At 40.3% G+C, this 24,816-nt stretch overlaps 1 protein-coding gene across 1 annotated transcript in view; it reads left to right on the top strand.

Annotated features, from left to right (window-relative positions):
- The window catches only part of LOC132885463 (butyrophilin subfamily 1 member A1-like), a 223,389-nt gene that overhangs the window by 161,298 nt on the left and 37,275 nt on the right, over positions 1 to 24,816 (top strand). The window contains exons 5-7 of the mRNA XM_060920155.1: positions 15,170 to 15,202; positions 18,596 to 18,622; positions 21,625 to 21,651. Coding sequence (XP_060776138.1) covers positions 15,170 to 15,202; positions 18,596 to 18,622; positions 21,625 to 21,651 — 87 coding nt within the window. The remainder of the gene's footprint in view (positions 1 to 15,169; positions 15,203 to 18,595; positions 18,623 to 21,624; positions 21,652 to 24,816) is intronic.

Here is a 24,816-nt window from a genome sequence, read left to right as displayed (position 1 = left end):
TGAAATGGGGTTCCATGGCCAACAGCTGCACACAAGCTTCAGATCACTATGCGCAATGCCAACCCCATATTAACACCCATGGTTTTGGAATGGGACGTCCAACAAGCTCAGATACAGGAGGTGTGATGGTCAGGGGTCCACATACTTTTGTCCATATAGTGTATATAATATTATCCATATGAACCCATTCATGTGTTCAACACCACATTTTTACTCTCTATAAAATGTATAATCATGAAGTAGAAATCTCAAGTTCAGTCAAGTGAAATCTGGTTTTATTCAACACGTACAACTAATACCATGGGAAATAATAAAGTCTAAAGTCCTTTCCTGCACCATATGGCGCATAGGGCGGCGCCGATCTCCGTTTCTGTAGCCCTCTGCCTCTTGCCTATTACATAGCTAGGGTTACAGTGGGGGGCTAGTCCTCTGGTAACCGCGAGAGTTTGGGGAAATAATAACAGTGTATTAAATAGGATCCTACAAGTATGTCTTGTCTCGAATTTGAACTTTTGGTTTGTAGTGTAAATATTATTCACATGGTGCACTACACACATTTTTGTTATTGAATCTAATTGTATTTGTTGAAAATAATTGCTGCCAGCTGAAACATATTAATGACCTCAATAATTATCCAATCAAAGGCTCTTAAGTATTTACTAATTTAAATCCAAACTGTGACTTTTTTTGTCCTGGTAGTGTATTTGATGATTTTCTATCATATTGTGCAGCAGTAAGGCACTGTGTGATATTCAATGTGGTAGTGATTGTGCTGAACTCGCACTAACACTGACTCAGTAGTGTTTTATCAACCCCTTCCCCTCAGTACCCAGGACTTATAGAGACACAGTTTAACATGGTGAAGGTTCATGAGAAGGTGCAGATCGGGGCAGAAATTACAGCTCCTTCTCATGTTTAGTGAAATGAATTAGGGCGTAATTTTAGGTATGGACGCTAGGGATGTGTCCCTCCCAATATTCAGCCGCTACTGTGTAATCACAATCAATAAAACCGATGTCCTAACCTGAGCAATGATTATATGGCACACAAAGGGTTAAATGTATGACACTGCTAATAATCCCCCCCTCTAACGTAGATATACATTCTCTGATTAGCTACCTGTTTCTCGCTAACTTACATGGTTGGCTATCCCAGCTGTCACTCCATCTGCTGTAAAAGCAGCACACTTCCCACAGCAGCCGTGACTACCCACCCATCAACCCCCCGTATCTCACACATACACACCTGACCTACCCCACGCACCCCCCACTCTCCGTCAGCCTACAAATTGAGCTGGACTTCGATGTCCATGCATGCTTACCCTACGACTCGCATGCTGACTTGAGTATCATGGACAACGGCCCCCCTCCCAAGAAACAAGACATTCGTTCATTCTTTTTTTTTTAATATTTTTATTAGGAGGCAAGGCACATCAAAACAGGAAACAATGTCAAATCAACATTTCAGTACCACACCATCCCTGCACAACAGTCTACAAAATACACCTGTCAACACCACAGAAATACTGTGCATCTCGATGAATTAAGAGAAAGGCATACAGTCTACCTCCTAGGATTTTTTTTTCATACAAACAAAAAAGACATTACACAATTCAAAGAAAAAAATAATTGATAAATAAATAAATAAATAAATAAATAACGAAGTCCTATTATGTACTAATTAAATATTAAAGCTGCACAGTACAAATAAAACCAAAGGCATCCCCCCCCCCAAAAAAAACCTAAAATAAATAAATTTAAAGGGAGAGAGAGGGTCCGTCAGTTAGGGGGCAGAGACTGGAGAGAGTGGAAGAATGTAAGAAAGGGAAGACACTTGTTATAAAATTTAGCAGAGTTACCATTCACTGAATATCTGATCTTTTCCAACTTTAGAAAAGACATGACGTCATTGAGCCACTGACTACTCGAGGGAGCTTTAGTCGACTTCCAGTGGAGAAGAAGGTGGCGTCTTGCCAGTAAGGAAGTGAAAGCTAAAATATCCAATTGATAAGAAGTAAACCGGTTATGGTCCTCTGGGAGCCCGAATATGGCAACATGGGGGGGGGGAGACTTTTATGGTCACTGAAAGTATTTTAGACATGGTATCAAAATAATTCAACCAGAAGCAAGAGAGTAGCGGACAAGACTAGAACATATGAGTTAAATTGCAGGATGAGGCATGATATTTGTCGCATTTGTCAGCAATACTGGGATAGATTTGAGACAATCGAGCTTTGGAAAAATGGATTCTAAACAGTACTTTAAACTGTATAAGTGTGAGACGAGCACAGGATGAGCTTGTGTGAATTTTCTTAAGAGCAGTGTCCCACCAGTCATCCTCCAAGTTTAGATCCAGTTCATCTTCCCAGGCAGTCTTAACTTTAGTAACTGGTGAGCAATCAAAAGAAAGTTGTTCGTTATAAACTTTAGAAATAAATGATTTTTGAAGTGGATCGCGATTTAAAAACACCTCCCAGTGTAGGGTAGGCGGTAAAGAAGGAAAAACTGGAAACAAAGCTTTAGCGCAGTGTCTAATTTGAAAGTATCGAAAGAGATGAGAAGGTGGGAGATGAAATTCTTTTGAGAGATCTATAAAGCTGCGAAAAATACCATCCTTGTAATGGTCTTTAAAACATTTCAGGCCTTTATTATGCCATGCAAGAAAGGTTGACTCTGTAAGCGGAGGTTGAAATAAATGATTCTTCAGTAAAGGAGCTAATGTAGATGCTGACTTAAATTTGAAGTGCTTCCTAAACTGATACCAAATTTTAAGTGTGGAGAGAACCACTTGATTATTTGTAAAGCCAGAGGGGTTAGATGGAATAGAAGAGGTAAGTAAAGCAGGTAAGGAGGATGAAACATATGACTGTGCCTCCAAGTTTCACCATGGCAGATTCATAGATTTGAACCAAAATGAAATTTTATGAATATGTGCCGCCCAGTAATACAGTTGGAAATTCGGAAGTGTCAATCCACCATTGAATTTACATCTCTGAAGTATGGATTTACAGATCCTGGGAGCCTTTCCACACCATAAGAAATCAGAAATAGTTTGATCAATTGTTTTAAAAAACTGCTTTGGCAGGAAAAGTGGGAGACAATGGAACAAAAATAGAAATTTGGGCAAGATGTTCATTTTAACTGCGTGAATTCTTCCAATTAACGAGAGAGGCAAGCTTCTCCATCTTTGGAAGTCAGATTTAATTTTAGACATTAAAGGTAAAAAATTAGCAGAAAAAAGTGACTTTAACGTTCTGGTAACGCTGATCCCAAGATACCTAAAGCCAGACAGATTAATCTTAAAAGGGACATCTGACTGTGTAAGCTGTGATGCTGAAGCATTAATAGGATAGGATTCACTTTTAGAGATATTCACTTTATAGCCTGAGAATGATCCAAATCTCTGGAAAGCAGATAAAATTGTGGGAATGGAAAGGACAGGATCTGAGACATATAACAATAAATCATCAGCATAAAGTGACAACTTGAATTCTGTGCCCAATCGTGAGATCCCTCTAAAAGTTGAGGAGGACCTCAGAAAGATTGACAAGGGCTCTATAGCTAGTGTGAACAATAGAGGAGATAGGGGACACCCCTGTCTGGTACCACGGGTTAGAGTAAAAAAACTGGATTGGATGCCATTAGTGGAGATGCTTGCTTGTGGAGATGTATAAAAGAGACGTATCCATGAAATGAACCCATTTCCCAATCCAAATTTCTTTAGTACAGTAAATAAATAGTCCCATTCAACCCTGTCGAAAGCTTTTTCTGCATCAACCAAGATTACTACTTCGGGTGTTGTTGTGGTAGTTTTAGAGTAAATAATATTTAGGAGTGTGCGGACATTAAAAAATAACTGCCGCCCCTTAACAAATCCAGTTTGCTCATGTGAGACAATAGTTGGTACAATGTTTTCCAGGCGACAGGCCAAAGCTTTAGCAAGGATCTTAGCATCTACATTTATTAATGAGAGAGGTCTGTATGAGCTGCAGAGATTTGGATCCTTATCTTTTTTTTAAGAGGAGACTTATGGAGGCTTGCCTTAAAGTGGGAGGGAGAGTGCCATGTTCCAGTGATTCTTTATAAACAGCATGCAGTAAAGGGAACAGTTTTTCCTGAAATCTCTTAAAAAATTCAACTGGGAATCCATCAGGGCCAGGAGCTTTGTTATTTTGCATGGTACTCACAGCGAGAGTGATTTCTTCTACCGTTAATGGTGAGTCAAGTTTTTTAGCAGCATCTAAGCTTAACACAGAAAAACTGAGGCTATCTAGGAATGAATTCACTTCAGTGGTGTCAGGTGGAATTTCAGATGTATATAAAGAGGAGTAAAATGAGTGAAAAACAGAATTAATGGTAGTGGGATCCTTATGCAATGAGCCAGATGAATCTTTTATCTGAGGGATCATACGTGAGGCTGCCTGGTGACGTAGTTGATGAGCCAGGAGCCGACTTGCCTTGTCGCCATGTTCATAATATGTGGAGCGTGATCGTAAGAGAAGTCGCTCTGCATCACTAGTGGTGATGAGATCAAATTCAGTCTGTAAATCAACACGTTGTTTAAGTAAACTGGGAGAGGGGCAAGTAGCGAGTTGTTGGTCCAATTTGGTGATATTAATAGAGAGTTCTTGCAATTTGGTTTTATGGGACTTATTCAAGTGGGCAGAGTAGGAAATAATTTGTCCCCGCAAGTATGCTTTTAATGATTCCCACAACAGTGAACAAGAAACAGGTTCCATATCATTTTGATTTATAGAGATATAATCATCAATTTTAGTTGCAATAAATTCTATGCACTTATCATCCGAGAGAAGTAATGTATTGAACCTCCAAGGTGTTGAGTAGCGGGGTTGTGAAGAAAACTGAATATCTAAAGAAAGAGGAGCGTGGTCAGAAATAACAATCGGGTGATAATTAACAGACAGTACTTTGGGAATTAATTTAGCATCAATAAAATAATAATCAATCCGAGAGAAAGACTGATGCATCTGAGAAAAAAATGAATATTCCTTGGGACAAGGGTTATAAAATCTCCAAGGATCAATGCAACTGTTCTTAGACATAAAATCTGAAAGTGACCTCGACATTAAAGAAGGGGTCAGAGTTCGTAGGTTAGAGCGGTCTAGGTTGGGATCAATTACACAGTTCATGTCCCCTCCAATTATAAGAAGGCTGTTGTTCAATGAGGGAAGACATTCAAAAAGTTTATTCATAAAGTGCGGATCATCAAAATTGGGGGCATATATGTTAACTAATAAAACGGGAGTATGGAATAGCGTGCCTGTAACAATTAAGTATCTGCCGTTTTTGTCTGATATCACCTTAGAAGCTGAAAACTGAATTGACTTACCAATTAAAATAGCAACCCCCCTGGCTTTAGAGTTGAAATTAGAGTGAAACACCTCAGAAACCCAAGAACATTTAAGTCTGACCTGATCTTTGACGCGCATGTGGGTTTCCTGCAGAAACACTAGGTCAGCTTTAAGACGTTTCAAATGAGCAAATATCCTTGATCTCTTAATTGGACTCCCCATGCCTTTAATATTCCAGCTCAAAAATCTCACAGAGGACCCAATATGTGGAATATCAGAAGTACAAGCATTGGTGGACATATGTTAAGTTCCTAGAGATAGAAATAGACTGAATGCGGACCCCCAGGGAAGGAAGGAAAAGAGGGGGGAAAACGCAAAAAAAAAAAAAATAATAATAATAAAAAAACAAACACCACACTTACAGATTGAACCCCCCACCCCACCCCATTGCACTTACAACGACCCTATCCCCAAACGATGGAGAACCCAGTGCTAACTCCACAAGGAGTCAGATCCCCAAAACGAAAACTTACGGCTTTAAGCATGACTATCGAGCTTCGGATTGAGCTCCTGCAGGCCTAGCAACATTTGACAGAACGGTACAACCAATCAAGTCCAAGTTAAAGTGAAAACTGAAAACCACACAGTGTGCGTATGAGAATAGTAAAGAAAAGAGGAAACAAATGAAATAAAGTAATAACTGTAAATATTAACTGACACTGCTTCCTCAAGGTTGTGTATCATTTCTCGGTTCTCTCACTATTGAGCGACCTGATGAATGCACTGGCCTCTTCTGGTGATTTAAACTCCTTCTCTGCACCGTTATGAGTGACCCGGAGGCGCGCCGGGTACAGCAAACCAAAGCGAATCCCCGGTATTTCGCGGAGCTGGCGTCGGACATCATTAAAGGAGGCTCGGGCACGGGCCGTCCTCGGAGTGTGGTCGGGGAAGACAGAAAAACTCATGTCTCCAATCTTGATCCGTTGCTGAGCCCTGGCTCGGCGCAGTATGTCCACACAGTCTGTATGGTAGTGCAGACGAGCGATTATGGGGCGCGGGGGCTCTCCGGGCTTCGGTTTCGGCTGGAGAGTACGATGAGCGCGGTCCACAAGAGGCTCCTTCGCGAGGTTAAAGGCCTCCTTGAGCAGAGAGGAAACAGCTGTAGCAGTAAAGGAGGTGGAAAAATCTTCAGGAATGCCCACTAGCCGTATGTTATTGCGCCGCGATCTCACCTCCAAATCCTCGCATTTATTGTCCAATCTCGTCAGTTCAGTTGTCAGATGCTCCACTTTAGCCTGTAAGGTAGTAATGTCGCCGGCGCAGGAGGACAGCGATGTCTCCATTTCACCAACGGTGGTCTTCAGAGTGCACACATCAGACTGGATGTTTGTAATGCTACTAGATAATTCAGTCTTCACTGCCTGTAGCTCAGCCTTGATATTTGACAAGTTTTCGGTCAAGGCAGCCTGAAGCTCAGTTTTAAAAATAGCCGACATCTCAACATGGAGTGACGAGAGCAGCTCGGCCTTAAAGTCGTGGAAAGCAGCGCCACCTGCGGCCCCGGCCAGGCCAGAAGGGGAATCACTACGAGGCGGGGATGCAACGTGCGAAGTAGGCCGTGGTGGTTGTACAGGTACTTTAGGCTTTGGAGGCATCTAGATCGGCAAAAAGACAGCGCCAAACCCAAATCACGACAGTGGAGAACACACACACCGAAAAAAGATACAAAAGGTGTACCTAAAATAGTTTTTTTTAAAAAGGTTGCTGCAGGAGCTCAGAGAAACGCGTCCTACTCCATTAGTCGCTACACCGGAAGTCCACATTTGTTCATTCTTCTTCAAAGTCAAGAATGTAAGTGCAGGGTTTCCGTCGAGCTTTTAAAACTCAACAAAATCCTTTTGATGTATGGAAACCCTTCATAAAAGTATTGCTGTGGCTCCTTAGGCAGGTTTAGCAACATGACAGGATGCATCAGAGCTAGGCTACTGCATAGCTGCAGAGAAAAGGAATGCTGGAGCAATGTAACTTGGTGTTAGATAATATCCTCGATGAATGAATGTTAAATTTATAGACCTAATGGTTTTACAGAATGTAAGTAGTCAGATGTAGGCTACTGCATGGCCATACAGATGTGCGACTTGCATTTCAGAATCAACAGCGTGACAGCCGCTGAGTCTGCTGCGTTCACCGTTTTACAGAGACCCCTTTCTACTACTACTAGGCTAGGCTAGATACAACAAATCCATGGTCCTTTACTGCCACCTACAGACGAATATTGGTAACTGCAGCATGAACATAAAAGAAGTCACAAGCACATCTGCAGTGAAAATCATAACACACGTTACGAACACAGAAACAGGCAACAAAAAGACATATGGAAAATGGAGGGGCAACAAAAAGACAAAAAATGGGGGGTATACTGCAAATGCAATACTAATGTAATCATAATCATGCTATAATAGGCAATCACTAAATTATATATCCAAATATCATTTTAACTAAATTTGAGCTTAATTACAGAATTGAAAATGCCACCAGTAGCACCTATTTATGAGTGTCTCAATAAGGCAGTCAGTGAATTTTGAGACCCCCCCCATGTCAAACAATACAGATATTGAATTAAATATATATATATATATTTAATGCTAAAAATGCTTAAAGTTTTTAATTCTTATTTTCATGTATTTCTGTGGAAGAGACAGAACGACTGCTTAAACACAAATTAGGAATTGTGTGGTGTAAAAGTAACTAGACCGGACAATTCCCCGGGGGAAATTGTGAGAGGATGCAGTGCGCGAAGCAATTAGGTCACGCATGTTTGCTGGCCGTGAATGTGTGACCTGCAATGATGTTTCAATGCAATGATTATGTGTGTGCTTGAGACAGCAGCCGTCATGAAGAAGAGCTATTCAAGAGTATAAACAAAGTGACTACAGGCGGAAATTAGCATGTACTGCTATAACCTGGGACAGACATCTGTCCTTACCACAAGGATAATGTTTAATTTGTTCACTGTCCCTTTTAAAAATAAAATAAACTCTAAGAAGAGTGTTTGTAGTTTGTATGTACGAACAGAAGTGTTCCTAATAAAGTGGGCGGCTAAGGTGAAGTGTCATGCCGACCGAGGCTGTTTTTTTTTTTTTCACAAAAAAAAGAAATTCACAAAATTCTTTCACAGTGAGCGCTAGAAGAGTCTCCTGAATAGACTGATGTAATTTTTTGTCTGTAGTGTTAAAAATGAGAGACTTTTCTGTCACTTTTATAATGGGTGTCAATGAGCTAAGATGCACAAGGTCTTGAATTTTGTGCTGTGTTTTACTATGGAACAGGCCTCGAACAATGACAAATAACTCGACAACAGAAGCAGCTATTCACAAAATTCTTTCACAGTGAGCGCTAGAAGGGTCTCCTGAATAAAATGATGTATTTTTTTGTCTGTAGTGTTAAAAATAAGGACAGTAGACCGACTTAAAAATGAGTGACTTTTCTGTCACGTTTATAATAGGTGTCAATGAGCTAAGACACACAAGGTCTTGAATTTTGTGCTGTGTTTTACTACGGACCAGGCCTCGAACAATGACAAATAACTCGACACCGAAAGCAGCTATTCACAAAATTCTTTCACAGTGAGCGCTAGAAGGGTCTCCTGAATAAAATGATGTAATTTTTTGTCTGTAGTGTTAAAAATGACGACAGTAGACCGAGTTAAAAATGAGTGACTTTTCTCTCACGTGTATAATGGGTTTCAATGAGGACTCTCGGCTGCCCTCTTCTCAGTTTGAGGCTTCTCATTAAAAAACTGTAAATCCTATCGTTTAGGTAGACACAGTGTGTGAATCAGGACAAGTTTTACTACTACTTTTGAGAAAATCATGTCTGTAGAGTGAAATTTGTGGCTGAAAACACAGTTTAAGCGAGAAAGTTTGAGCTTTATTTTCAACCTCTCTCCACTCTAAGTTAACGAGCTTCACTGGTGTGTAACGCAATAGACACCCATTCAAAAGCCGGATTTTCTCCCAGAATCCACATGGCGTTTGAGCCAGGACTGATCCGAAAGTGTAGAACCTAGCAGAAAAGTTGAATGCCAGATCCACAGAGGAGAAGTTTTCCTACGTTTTAGAGTTAGAATCACATCTCTAGGTGAAAGCATGCCAGAGCAGTGGATGTTTGAAAAAGTGCTTTTTTTTCAATTAATTCCATAGAAATTAATGGGGTTTTTGGGGGCAATTTTTTCGTGACTACGTCGCGAAAAAATCGTATTCTGTAGAGAAAAGTAATAGCATAGCGAGTCCGATCGAGCCGCACGTTTTGATATATTGTTTGTCTGTGTGCGACGTACGGTTGTGTGACCTGCTATGAAGCTACAATGCCATGATTTATGTGTGTGCTTGAGACAGCCGCCCCCTCCCCTCTCTGCTCCCTTACTGAAGCCAGTCGGCATGGTGACGGGCCTGAGCAGGTTAAGACACACACACAAGATTTTGTCAGGTGCCTGCTGTATTTTGCTCAGGACCAGGCCTCGAACAATGACAAATAACTCGACAACGGAAGCAGCTATTCACAAAATTCTTTCACAGTGAGCGCTAGAAGGGTCTCCTTAATAAAATGATGTATTTTTTTGTTTGTAGTCTTAAAAATAACGACACTAGAGCGATTTAAAAATGAGTGACTTTTCTCTCACGTTTATAATGGGTGTCAATGAAGCCTGTCAGCTGCCCTGTCCTCAGTTTGACACTTGTCATTCAAAAACTGTAAATCCTATCGTTTAGGTAGACACATTGTGTGAATCAGGACAAGTTTTCCTACTACTTTTGAGAAAATCATGTCTGTAGAGTGAAATTTGTGGCTGAATACACAGTTTAAGCGAGAAAGTTTGAACTTTATTTTCAACCTCTCTCCACTCTAAGTTAACGAGCTTCACTGGTGTGTAACGCAATAGACACCCATTCAAAAGCCGGATTTTCTCCCAGAACCCACATGGCGTTTGAGCCGGGACTGATCCAAAAGTGTAGAACCTAGCAGAAAAGTTGAATGCCAGATCCACAGAGGAGAAGTTTTCCTACGTTTTAGAGTTTGAATCACGTCTCTAGGTGAAAGCATGCCAGAGCAGCGGATGTTTGAAAAACGTTGAAAAAGTGCTTTTTTTTCAATTAATTCCATAGAAATGAATGGGGTTTTTTTGGACGATTTTTTCGCGACTACGTCGCGAAAAAATCGTATTCTGTAGAGAAATGTAATAGCATAGCGAGTCCGATCGAGCCGCACGATTTGATATATTGTTTGTCTGTGTGCGACGTACGGTTATTGAGTTATTCAAAATCAAAATTTGCGTAGGAATAATAACTAGACCGGACAATTCCCCGGGGGAAATTGTGAGAGGATGCAGTGCACGAAGCAATTCGGTCACGCATGTTTGCTGGCTGTGAATGTGTGACCTGCTATGAAGCTACAATGCCATGATTTATGTGTGTGCTTGAGACAGCAGCCCCCTCCCCCCTCTCTGCTACCTCACTGGCCCCAGTCGGCATGGCGACGGGCCTGAGCAGGAGCGCTATAGACACCCATTCAACACTTGTGTAACACAATAGACACCCATTCAAAAGCTGGATTTTCTCCCGGAACCCACATGGCGTTTGAGCCGGGACTGATCCAAAAGTGTAGAACCTAGCAGAAAAGTTGAATGCCAGATCCACAGAGGAGAAGTTTTCCTACGTTTTAGAGTTTGAATCACGTCTCTAGGTGAAAGCATGCCAGAGCAGCGGATGTTTGAAAAAGTGCTTTTTTTTCAATTAATTCCATAGAAATGAATGGGGGGTTTTTGGGACAAGTGTGACTACTACTTTTGAGAAAATTATGTCTGTAGTGTGAAATTTGTGGCTGAAAACACAGTTTAAGTTTGAAATTTTGAGCATGATTTATGTGTGTGCTTGAGACAGCAAACCCCCCCCACCTGCCCTGTCATTGGCCCCAGTCGGCATGGCGACGGGCCTCAGGAGAGCTAAGACACACAAGGTATTGAGTTTTCTGCTGTTTTTTTGCTCAGGACCAGGCCTCGAACAACGACAAATAACTCGACCACGAAAGCAGCTATTCACAAAATTCTTTCACAGTGAGCGCTAGAAGGGTCTCCTGAATAAAATGATGTATTTTTTTGTCTGTAGTGTTAAAAATAAGGACACTAGAGCGATTTAAAAATGACTGACTTTTCTGTCACATTTATAATGGGTGTCAATGAGGCCATTCGGCTGCCCTCTTCTCAGTTTGAGGCTTCTCATTCAAAAACTGTAAATCCTATCGTTTAGGTAGACACATTGTGTGAATCAGGACAAGTTTTCCTACTACTTTTGAGAAAATCATGTCTGTAGAGTGAAATTTGTGGCTGAAAACACAGTTTAAGCGAGAAAGTTTGACCTTTTTTTCCAAGCTGTCTCCACTCTGACTTAACGAGCTTCACTGGTGTGTAACGCAATAGACACCCATTCAAAAGCCAGATTTTCTCCCGGAACCCACATGGCGTTTGAGCCGGGACTGATCCGAAAGTGTAGAACCTAGCAGAAAAGTTGAATGCCAGATCCACAGAGGAGAAGTTTTCCTACATTTTAGAGTTTGAATCACGTCTCTAGGTGAAAGCATGCCAGAGCAGCGGATGTTTGAAAAAGTGCTTTTTTTCAATTAATTCCATAGAAATGAATGGGGTTTTTGGGGCGCGAAAAAATCGTATTCTGTAGAGAAAAGTAATAGCATAGCGAGTCCCATCGAGCCGCACGTTTTGATATATTGTTTGTCTGTGTGCGACGTACAGTTATTGAGTTATTCGAAATCGAAATTTGCTTAGGAGGAAGAAGAAGAAACACGTAGAAGAACAATAGTTGCTGTGCTTTGCACTGCATCCTAATAAGAAGAGGAAGAAGAAGAAGAAGAAATACGTAGAAGAACAATAGTTGCAGTGCTTTGCACTGCAACCTATGGGCTCCCCTAGGGGAGCCCATAGGTTGCTGTGCTGCAGCACTGCATTCTAACTAGACCGGACAATTCCCCGGGGGAAATTGTGAGAGGATGCAGTGCGCGAAGCAATTCGGTCACGCATGTTTGCTGGCCGTGAATGTGTGACCTGCAATGATGTTTCAATGCAACGATTATGTGTGTGCTTGAGACAGCAGCCGTCATGAAGAAGAGCTATTCAAGAGTATAAACAAAGTGACTACAGGCGGAAATTAGCATGTACTGCTATAACCTGGGACAGACATCTGTCCTTACCACAAGGATAATGTTTAATTTGTGCACTGTCCCTTTTAAAATAAAATAAACTCTAAGAAGAGTGTTTGTAGTTTGTATGTACAAACAGAAGTGTTCCTAATAAAGTGGGCAGCTAAGGTGAAGTGTCATGCCGACCGAGGCTGTTTTTTTTTTTCACAAAAAAAAGAAATTCACAAAATTCTTTCACAGTGAGCGCTAGAAGAGTCTCCTGAATAGACTGATGTAATTTTTTGTCTGTAGTGTTAAAAATGAGAGACTTTTCTGTCACTTTTATAATGGGTGTCAATGAGCTAAGACACACAAGGGCTGGAGTTTTCTGCTGTGTTTTACGAAGGACCAGGCCTCGAACAATGACAAATAACTCGACAACGGAAGCAGCTATTCACAAAATTCTTTCACAGTGAGCGCTAGAAGGGTCTCCTGAATAAAATGATGTATTTTTTGTCTGTAGTGTTAAAAATAAGGACACTAGAGCGATTTTAAAAACGAGTGACTTTTCTCTCACGTTTATAATGGGTGTCAATGAAGCCTCTCGGCTGCCCTCTTCTCAGTTTGAGGCTTCTCATTCAAAAACTGTAAATCCTATCGTTTAGATAGACACATTGTGTGAATCAGGACAAGTTTTCCTATTACCTTTGAGAAAATCATGTCTGTAGAGTGAAATTTGTGGCTGAAAACACAGTTTAAGCGAGAAAGTTTGAGCTTTTTTTTCAAGCTGTCTACACTCTAAGTTAACGAGCTTCACTGGTGTGTAATGCAATAGACACCCATTCAAAAGCCGGATTTTCTCCCGGAACCCACATGGCGTTTGAGCCGGGACTGATCCGAAAGTGTAGAACCTAGCAGAAAAGTTGAATGCCAGATCCACAGAGGAGAAGTTTTCCTACGTTTTAGAGTTTGAATCACGTCTCTAGGTGAAAGCATGCCAGAGCAGCGGATGTTTGAAAAAGTGCTTTTTTTTCAATTAATTCCATAGAAATGAATGGGTTTTTTTGGGGCAATTTTTTCGTGACTACGTCGCGAAAAAATCGTATTCTGTAGAGAAAAGTAATAGCATAGCGAGTCCGATCGAGCCGCACGTTTTGATATATTGTTTGTCTGTGTGCGACGTACGGTTATTGAGTTATTCGAAATCAAAATTTGCGTAGGAGGAAGAAGAAGAATACGGAAGAAGAAGAAGAAACACGTAGAAGAACAATAGTTGCAGTGCTTTGCACTGCAACCTATGGGCTCCCCTAGGGGAGCCCATAGGTTGCTGTGCTGCAGCACTGCATCCTAATAAGATTAAGAAGAAAAAACACGTAGAAGAACAATAGTTGCAGTGCTTTGCACTGCAACCTATGGGCTCCCCTAGGGGAGCCCATAGGTTCCTGTGCTGCAGCACTGCATCCTAATAATGATAATAAAAATAAGAAGAAACACGTAGAAGAACAATAGTTGCAGTGCTTTGCACTGCAACCTATGGGCTCCCCTAGGGGAGCCCATAGGTTGCTGTGCTTTGCACTGCATCCTAATAAATATAATAATAATAATAAAAATAAGAAGAAACACGTAGAAGAACAATAGTTGCAGTGCTTTGCACTGCATCCTAATAAGAAGAAACACGTAGAAGAACAATAGTTGCAGTGCTTTGCACTGCAACCTATGGGCTCCCCTATAGGGGAGCCCATAGGTTGCTGTGCTGCAGCACTGCATCCTAATAAATCATCAGATTCTAGCAATGTTGGGTTAGGTGCCTTGCTCAAGGGCACTTCAGCAATGGATGGAGATGTAGGGAGAGGTAAGGGTGGGATTTGCAACCCCTGCAACCCTGGGATCCAAAGACCAACTCCCTAAACATTAGGCCACGGCTGCCCTCGTTAACCTATAAGATCTGCATGACATGAAATTATGATTGCTAATGGAAAAAAAACCCACCTTTCAGAAGCTCTGCCTTGGATCACTTTTGTGTCCCCACCAATGTCAAAATCAAAGTTACTCCCTTGGAAATGAATGTTACCAGATTATGGGCAGCTCAGGTCATGTATCCAGATTTGGACAACAGGAAGTAAACAGGAAGGAGGTTTATGGAGTGAAATCAGCATTAGCAGAACCCGATATTATACTACATCATTTTATTACGACCTGAATTCTTGAAACCAGAATTTCTGAAACCTTGAATTTTGTAACATAAATTTTCAGTGTCAGAATTTCAGATCGTTTAATTTCTGACAATTATATTCAAATATCTTAAGATTCACACTCTATTTTCAATCATCATATTTACACATTTCTTTTCAAGCATTACAAATTCAGGTTGAGTTTCTACTGACTCTGATTTCACTCCATCGAGGGTTCTCTAAGAAGAGCAGAGACACAAACACATCACTCACAATACATTAAATGACTTGTTTTCTACCGGAGTCATAACTGACCTGTAACATCATGTTCCACTGTGTGAAGTGTGCTTCATCATTTAACAAATATAGAACATCAGAGGACACTTACATTTCATAACCGCAATCTGATGTGTTGTTCATTTACTTTATCACTATATTACACTGCTTCATCGATTTATACTGAATTTATACAGAATACTCAAAACTATTTTCTCTGTTTCAGCGTCAGAGCTTCAAAAGGTGAAGGAATTTGCAGGTGAGAATAAATTTTGTGCTTTAAAATTAAAGTGAATAATCAACTGTAAGATAATAAAGCACTCTAAAAGGTCTACACATAAAAAGAAATGTGTGTGTGTGTGTGTGGTCTGAAAGGAATTTCAGTAAATACACAAATTACTGATATGAATGATCATTTTGACATAACATTAGCTCTGCTGTACACTACATTGCCAAAAGTATGTGGACACCCCTCCTAATTCAGCTGTTTCAGCCGCACTCATTACTAACAGGTGAATAAACTCAAGCCCATAGCTGTACAATCTCCACAGACAAACACTGGCAGTAGAATGGGTCGGACTAAAGAGCTCAGTGACTTTAAACACGGCTCTGTCAGAGGATGCCGCTTTCATCACAAGCCAGTTTGTGAAATTTCTGCTCTGCTAGATTTGCCTCAGTCAGCTGGAAAGATATGTTCACACTCACGAGCAACAAAGCAACAGGCAGCCATTCATGTTCTCTGGGAGCGTCATGAAATGGTCACGTGATGTTTTGGTTGGCAAGAAGCTATTTATAAATGGCCGATCGGAGTTATTGGGTCATTAATTAATTATGGTAGTGTCGTGTTATCGGCTGTACATATAGATTTGATCAGAATGATCCCAAGAGGCGGCACGGTGGTGTAGTGGTTAGCGCTGTCGCCTCACAGCAAGAAGGTCCGGGTTCAAGCCCCGTGGCCGACGAGGGCCTTTCTGTGCGGAGTTTGCATGTTCTCCCCGTGTCCGCGTGGGTTTCCTCCGGGTGCTCCGGTTTCCCCCACAGTCCAAAGACATGCAGGTTAGGTTAACTGGTGACTCTAAATTGACCGTGAGTGTGAATGGTTGTCTGTGACTATGTGTCAGCCCTGTGATGACCTGGCGACTTGTCCAGAGTGTACCCCGCCTTTCACCCGTAGTCAGCTGGGATAGGCTCCAGCTTGCCTGCGACCCTGTAGAACAGGATAAAGTGGCTAGAGATGATGAGATGAGATGATCCCAAGAGCTTTTACCGCAGACCAAAGAAACCTGAAGCTCGCCGAAAGCTTTGGATCGCAGCAATTAAGTGTGACAAGTGGGAACCTACTGACAACGACCGTGTTTGCTTTATACTTTATATCTGGTAAGATACATGATTTTTTATTATTTTGTTTTGCAGTTTAATATGATATTAGATAAAATTTCCTCATCATAAATAATTTGTTGTGCTATGACATTGCTTAGATATCAATCAAAAGATGAGTAAAAACGCATGAGCAGCTGATTTGTATGCAGTACACAAGTAAGATTTCCGCAAACGCACTCGCGGTAAACTTGTGTACTTTTTGCAGTATAAATATTTGACATTAGAAGATTGGTCGAATTTTCATGATATGTATTTGAAGATAAATAGCATAGCCTGGATTTAAAACACTGTTTGTGCATTCTAAATGTAGAACTTGCTGAAGTTTAGTACTGTACTGTATTTCTTTGGTGTGCGCGTGAAGCAACAACATTAACTTATGTTTCAAAGATTATATTGTGCCTATTTAATCTTTGTCTTTTTATTATTAGGCACAAAAAGCAAATATAAATGAGTATTTCAGTAAAACAACTGAATAATTAACACTTGTATGCATCAAGAGACTTTCAGGCTTTCATTGATTCTTTTGTGTATATTGAAGGCGTGTCAATCACATACAGTAGATATCGCCGAAGGTCAGGCCAGGTGCTTGAATTTGGGTCCCATTTGTTGGTAACTGCGTAAGGATCAGGCAAAACTTTGGTGCCACTGTTGTACAGAAGCTTTGCTGCATATCTTTGCTTAGCATCAGTTGGCAACGAACTTGCATACTGCGATCAACCGCTACGAAAACTAGGTGATAATGCTACTTTGGCGGCTATTGTGAATGGTTTAATTTTAACCGTCATATATGATTTCTCATTAAACCTGTTTTGAGACATTCCAAAGAAAACAAGGCAATCAGAGATGGCAGACCTCGCCCGCGCAGCATAACGATGATTTCCTCTTGGCTAGAAGGGGGTCATTCAGATTATATTCATGCACTTTTTTTTCTTATTTGTTTCTTCTATTTCTCCAACTGAATATAATTTTTGTCGGGTTACAATACATTGCTTTATCAATTTTCAAGGGCATCATTAAAGACAGGCAGTGCGGCGCTAGTATTATTAAACAGATCAAAACAAATCGTAGCTCATTCTTTTCTCATAAAGCAGAATTGTTTGGAAAATATACATGTGAAAATACTCTTTCTTTTTCTTTTCTTTTTTCTTCGCACCACAATGTAATTAATTGAATGGGTTCCTATGATCATGATACATCAGCCCAACAAATTTCATGTCAATCCGTCCAGTCGTTGCTGAGTTATGAGCGAAAATCTGGGGTGGGGGACACGGACACACACACACACAGAGACTCACACACACACACACACACACACACACACACACACACACACAGACTCACAGGGTGATCACAATACCTTGCCATCCCACTAGGGGGCGAGGTAACTAGGTATTACAGTTAGCGTTTGTTGCTAATACAAATATGCATGTTATGTAACATACAACACGCAACCAGATTTTCCTCACTTTTTCCACTTCAATACAATGTTTCAACTGAAAAAATATATTTTAAAGACAAGTAAATCATATCTTGTAGTAAATTGTGTGTTGTAGTCTACATTTTGTTCAGGACTCCTTTTCATTGGAGCTGAATGGACGGTACACACCCACCGGCGACAACAGGAGTGCTTGCTCCATGCACACAAGAGACAAACTACAAGTGACATGAGTGACTTGTGACACGCTAATGTGAACATAGGGCTAGTGCTATTATTTTGAAGCATCGAGGAGCAGCAACAGCTTGACCACGAAGTGATAGTCCACACAAACTCCCAGAGCAGGGCTGCTGAGTGCTGAAGCACGTAGTGCAGAAAAACCCTCTGCTGCATCACTCACTACAGAGATCCAAACTGCCTCTGGAAGCAACATCAGCACAAGAAATGTGCATCAGGAGCTTCATGAAATAGGGTTCCATGGCCAACAGCTGCACACAAGCTTCAGATCACTATGCGCAATGCCAACTCCATATTAACACCCATGGTTTTGGAATGGGACGTCCAACAAGCTCATATACAGGAGGTGTGATGGTCAGGTGTCTGAATACTTTTGTCCATATAGTGTATATAATATTTTACTTGTGAACACATTCATGTGTTCAACACCACATTTTTACTCTCTATAAAATGTATAATCATGAAGTAGAAATCTCAAGTAAAGTGGACTCTGGTTTTATTCAACACGTACAACTAACACCATGGGAAACAATACCAGTGTATTAAACAGGATCCTACAGGCATGTCTCATCTCTAATTTGAACTTTTTTCTCTTTTTAGAGCTGCAGAGACAGAGAGTGGAAGACGGTAAGGACATCTGACTTTGTGAAAAGTAATTTGTTAAAAATTGTGAGTAGAGAAATTAGATACATAATATTTGGGACAGCATATTGTTTTTATTTGCCTCTGCACACCATAATTTTAAATTTGTTCTCAAACCATTGTCATGTGGTTAAAGTGCACATCCTCAGATTTTCATAAAGGGTATTTTTATCCTCCTGAGTTTTACCATGTGGACATTACAGTACTCAGAATTCATTGTGCTGCTGCCATCAGCAGTTCCATCATCAGTGAAGATGAGTGAGCCAATACCTGAGGCAGCCATACAGGCCCATGTTTAACAGATGAGGTGGTGTGCTTTGGACCTTGGACAGTCCCTTTTCACCTCCACACTCTGCTCCTGCCATCACTCTAAGACAAGTTCATCTTGCTCTTATCTGTCCACAAGACGTCTTTCCAGAACGCTGCAGGCTCCTTTAATCACTTTTTACTAAACTATCCTGACCCTCCTGTTTCTGTGGCGAACTCATGGTTTGCATCTTGCAGTGTCGCCTCTGTATTTCTGTTCATGACGTCTTCTGCAGACATTTTTCACTGGCATATCCACACCTACCTCCTGAAGAGTGTTTCTGATCTGTCAGACAGGTTTATGGGGATTTTCCTTCATGATGGTGAGAATTCTTCTGTTATCAGTTGTGGAGCTCTTCCTTGGCCTACCAGACACTTTATGGTTACTATAAGCTCACCCGTTCTCTCTTTCTTCTTAAGAACGTTCCAAACAGTTGGTTTTGGTGAGCCTAAAGTTTGGCCGATGTCTCTCACTGTTTTATTTTCGTCTCTCGACCTTTTAACGTGTCCTTGACTTTCATTGGCACAACTCTGTTCCTCGTGCTGACAAACAGTAAAAGACGACTCTAAAGGTGACGGCACTAATGAAGCAATTAAACACACCTGAATAATCACCAACACCTGTGAAGCCCCGTGTCCCAAATATTATGGTGCCTTGTGTGTGTATGGATAAAAAGTGCTGTAATTTCTACATGGTCAAACTACAACCCTAATTCCAAAAAAGTTGGGACAAAGTACAAATTGTAAATAAAAATGGAATGCAATGATGTGGAAGTTTCAAAATTCCATATTTTATTCAGAATAGAACATAGATGACATATCAAATGTTTAAACTGAGAAAATCTATCATTTAAAGAGAAAAATTAGGTGATTTTAAATTTCATGACAACAACACATCTCAAAAAAGTTGGGACAAGGCCATGTTTACCACTGTGAGACATCCCCTTTTCTCTTTACAACAGTCTGTAAACGTCTGGGGACTGAGGAGACAAGTTGCTCAAGTTTAGGGATAGGAATGTTAACCCATTCTTGTCTAATGTAGGATTCTAGTTGCTCAACTGTCTTGGGTCTTTTTTGTCGTATCTTCCATTTTATGATGTGCCAAATGTTTTCTATGGGTGAAAGATCTGGACTGCAGGCTGGCCAGTTCAGTACCCGGACCCTTCTTCTACGCAGCCATGATGCTGTAATTGATGCAGTATGTGGTTTGGCATTGTCATGTTGGAAAATGCAAGGTCTTCCCTGAACGAGACGTCATCTGGATGGGAGCATATGTTGCTCTAGAACCTGGATATACCTTTCAGCATTGATGGTGTCTTTCCAGATGTGTAAGCTGCCCATGCCACACGCACTATTGCAACCCCATACCATCAGAGATGCAGGCTTCTGAACTGAGCACTGATAACCACTTGGGTCGTCCTTCTCCTCTTTAGTCCGAATGACACGGCGTCCCTGATTTCCATAAAGAACTTCAAATTTTGATTCGTCTGACCACAGAACAGTTTTCCACTTTGCCACAGTCCATTTTAAATGAGCCTTGGCCCAGAGAAGACGTCTGCGCTTCTGGATCATGTTTAGATACGGCTTCTTCTTTGAACTATAGAGTTTTAGCTGGCAACGGCGGATGGCACGGTGAATTGTGTTCACAGATAATGTTCTCTGGAAATATTTCTGAGCCCATTTTGTGATTTCCAGTACAGAAGCATGCCTGTATGTGATGCAGTGCCATCTAAGGGCCCGAAGATCACGGGCACCCAGTATGGTTTTCCGGCCTTGACCCTTACGCACAGAGATTCTTCCAGATTCTCTGAATCTTTTGATGACATTATGCACTGTAGATGATGATATGTTCAAACTCTTTGCAATTTTACACTGTCAAACTCCTTTCTGATATTTTTCCACTATTTGTCGGCACAGAATTAGGGGGACTGGTGATCCTCTTCCCATCTTTACTTCTGAGAGCCGCTGCCACTCCAAGATGCTCTTTTTATACCCAGTCATGTTAATGACCTATTGCCAATTGACCTAATGAGTTGCAATTTGGTCCTCCAGCTGTTCCTTTTTTGTACCTTTAACTTTTCCAGCCTCTTATTGCCCCTGTCCCAACTTTTTTGAAATGTGTTGCTGTCATGAAATTTCAAATGAGCCAATATTTGGCATGAAATTTCAAAATGTCTCACTTTCGACATTTGATATGTTGTCTATGTTCTATTGTGAATACAAGATCAGTTTTTGAGATTTGTAAATTATTGCATTCCGTTTTTATTTACAATTTGTACTTTGTCCCAACTTTTTTGGAATTGGGGTTGTATAATGGATAAACATTTGCTTTATTAAAATCTGAGGATGTGCACTTTAACCACATGTGAATTGTTTGAGTCCAAATTTAAAACTGTGGAGTTCAGGGGCAAATAAAACATCTGCCTTTATCCCAAACATTATGGAGGGAACTGTATATATTTAGTAAGAGGAACAGATTATGATATTTATATTTCTCTCCTTTCTTTACATTCAGTGTTTTTAGAGAAAATCTACTGATGGCAATAAACTTTTTTTTGTACATTGTTTTGTACTTTTGGTCTGTAGTGTAAATATTATTCACATATTAATTAATTTTGTTATTTTTGTTGAATCTAATTGTATTTGGATAAATTAATACAAAATAATATTTTGTATTTCAGAGTTTATAAAGAAATCGTTGTGTGCCGGTAAGAACAATTTGAACTTTTTATCTTCAGGACAGTTAAATCACAGACTCTACTGTGTGTGTGTGTGTGTGAGAGAGAGAGAGAGAGAGAGGGAGATCCTTAAGAAAATAACACGGACATGATTTTGTTTTGAAACAAAAGTGCTGAGGGGAAAAAGACATTAATTTTGAATTCCGAAATTTTTTAAGTTTTGTCTGGAAAACTTCAGTGTAACCTGTGTTTAAATCCACAGTTCATTAATCATGGAGTAACAATAGTTGTTATTGTTATTGGGTTGCTGTGGTTTCCATCACCTACACTGGGAGTTTACTGGGAGTCTGTTAGAAGAAAGAGAAAGTAAAGTCTGATCCTACAGGATTAAACTCACCGTTATACTGAACTACAGCTTCACACTTTAGCTCTATAATAGATTTATATGAACACAGTCTCATGATGATAGTTTTCTGTAAATAAGAAAACAATAAGAGATTTGTGTAAAATCTCTGGAGAGATTGCAGCTCTCGGCTGGCCCGGGAATGGCTCGGTATTCCCCCGGAAGAGCTGGTGGAGGTGGTCGGGGAGGGAAGTCTGGGCTGCTCTGCTTCTGCTGCTACCCCCATGACCCGGATCCAGATAAGTGGTAGAAGATGGGTGGATGTTTGTGATTTTTTTTTTTTTTTAAACTAGCGGTCGGACAGAAAAACACACAGAATGATATAAAGCGCGAGTCTGTGGGTGAACTGTAACGAGCCCAGTGCTGTAGTCAGGGAGACGCTCTGCTGTAGGGTCATGCAGCCAATCAGCGGCAACCGCATCATGTGACTACAGTGTGACACGCCCCCCGAGTTTTGAGCTCCAATGGGTGAATATATTCTAACCCATTTTGGTGACATTTCCGTATTACGTCACCAGTGGGCGTGTTCCAGACTCAGTCTCGGGTGAACTGAACATGAATGAAGTGGATTATTCAGTCCATCATTATTTTTCCTTTCAAAGATGTTTGGAGGAGAAACTGAAAGTTGATGGACTGAGCACACATTTTCGAAACGAAGTATAAATTACACAAAAGGACAGATGACAAAACCGTAAGTTTGTTTGTTTTTAACAAAAGGGTGAAAACTTTTCTGTGTACCGTGTTTGTTATTCAGATGAAACACAGTTCAGATTCAAAAGACAAAAAAGCTTTTATATAAACTTTTTAATTATATATTAGTGATGTATGTTATTGACTGTGGCCCCCAAATAATTTACCACCAGCCACCATCAAGACTCTTATTCAAGTACATTTATGATTTAAAAATGTATTTATACTCCATTACATCAGACTACACACTTCTCACTACTTTTATTTAATTTATTAAATTGTTTTGCAGGCATCAGATTTTTCCGGTTTTTAGACATCTATACGGGTCATTCATGAGATCAGTGTAAATTTGATGAAAAATTCCGGGGAAGATGTTGGTTTGGGTCCGTGATTCGGTCCTCAGTATTACTGTTCAGTCCTTGCAATGTACGCTTTTAGACTGGCTGTGATTTTTAGCGGTTCCCGGCCCACAGAGTGTTTAAAGTGTTGACTTTTGGTCAGTTGGGATATCTTTGACGAATCCCGGTTCGCGATGTATATCCTGTCAACTATGCGGCCTGCACAAAAATGGAGACGGTCATCGGTGCTCGTGATATTGGGGCGATTAAAGAGTTGGATTCTTCCATTAAAAATACATTTACGGGGTTGTGGTTAGAAGAAGAAATAGAATGGCAGCTACAATTATCAACAGTCCATAATTATTGACACCTTCTCAGATTTACCAATAAAAATACAATTTTACAAAGGTGAGTTTCAGTTCCAACAGTTATTATTGGTTAATCAATCAACCGGAAGACCCACCTCGCCCTTTGAGCTTGTCATCTGATGACGCAGCTCGTTACCTGAGATGGAATTTTTTTAGTACGATCAACAATTTGAGGAAAACCCGGGCGTTATCATCGCAGGTAAGCATGGTGGAAAGATCATGGACATGTTTTTACTGATCAAATTCACCGATATTTCATGATCTCCTTGTCAAAACCTACTTGGTTTCTTACTCTTTCATTTGACAGTCGCCATTTTGTATCTAAACGCGTGTTTGAGAAGTCACGTGAAGTGTCGATAATAGTGATCACTTTCACTGGTGTCCACCATTATCGACACCCTGTGGAATTAAGGGACATTTACAACTGTTATGGATCGATCTTTGTGTAACATTTGTTGAAGTACATGAAGTACTTTAAAAAATGTAAGTGCTATGATTTATAATAATTATTTTCTGATTCATAACAGAGTGGCATGTTTATAGAGTATTTGGAATCCAATTGCAATAAATAGAATTAGAACAGAATTCAAGTCCTAACATATAGAAAATTACATGCTTGAAATTGTCATTTTTATTTCATTCAGAATTTTTTTGCAGTTTGTTGTGAATATCAACCACATATTACAATATCAGTAGACATTTTTATATTTTTAGATCTAAATTTAAAATCTCAATGAAAAAAAAATCACTTGCTTGAAAATACTGAAGGTTCACCAACCTGAGCATTGTTTTGAATTATTGGTAAACTACAAAACTAGAAATTAATACAAACAACAATGAATGATTAACAAAATATGATCTATGAAAAATACTTAGAAAGTGGAGCAAAAAGATTTTCTGACAGGGTAAACATTAATCACTTCATTTGTTTACAAACATTAGTACGGTGGCCGGGAAGTGCAAAACAGAATTACTCAGTGTGAAACACTTTTACATTTTATAAAACAAAATTACATTGCCAAAACACTTTTACCAAGGACAAAACAGTTTTACATCTTAGAAAACAAACCGATAAGATGCAAAACACTTTTACGAGCGCTGAGACAAATCTACAAGTGGCAGAACACTTTTACGAGTCCCGAAACAAATTTACAAACAAAAATCTTGACGGAAGGGGAATGTACCAAATGCCGCAAGCCACCCGGAAGTACGGTGGCCGGGAAGTGATGGAGTGAGCGGTCAATTCGTGTCGTCTTCTATGGAGTTAATGGTGAAGGAACTTCAACTGTGACTGAATGATGTTTTGCTCCTTTTGTGGAAAACACACGAACCACTTAACACTGCTTTGCTTTTCGTGTGGACGGTCTCTAGAGGTTTTAAAAGGACACGGACCAGA

The sequence above is a fragment of the Neoarius graeffei genome, chromosome 1 (genome assembly GCF_027579695.1).
Source record: "Neoarius graeffei isolate fNeoGra1 chromosome 1, fNeoGra1.pri, whole genome shotgun sequence".
NCBI classification, from domain to species: Eukaryota; Metazoa; Chordata; class Actinopteri; order Siluriformes; family Ariidae; genus Neoarius; species Neoarius graeffei.
Note: the sequence above shows the minus strand (reverse complement) of the source record. Positions and strands in the feature narration are given on the sequence as shown.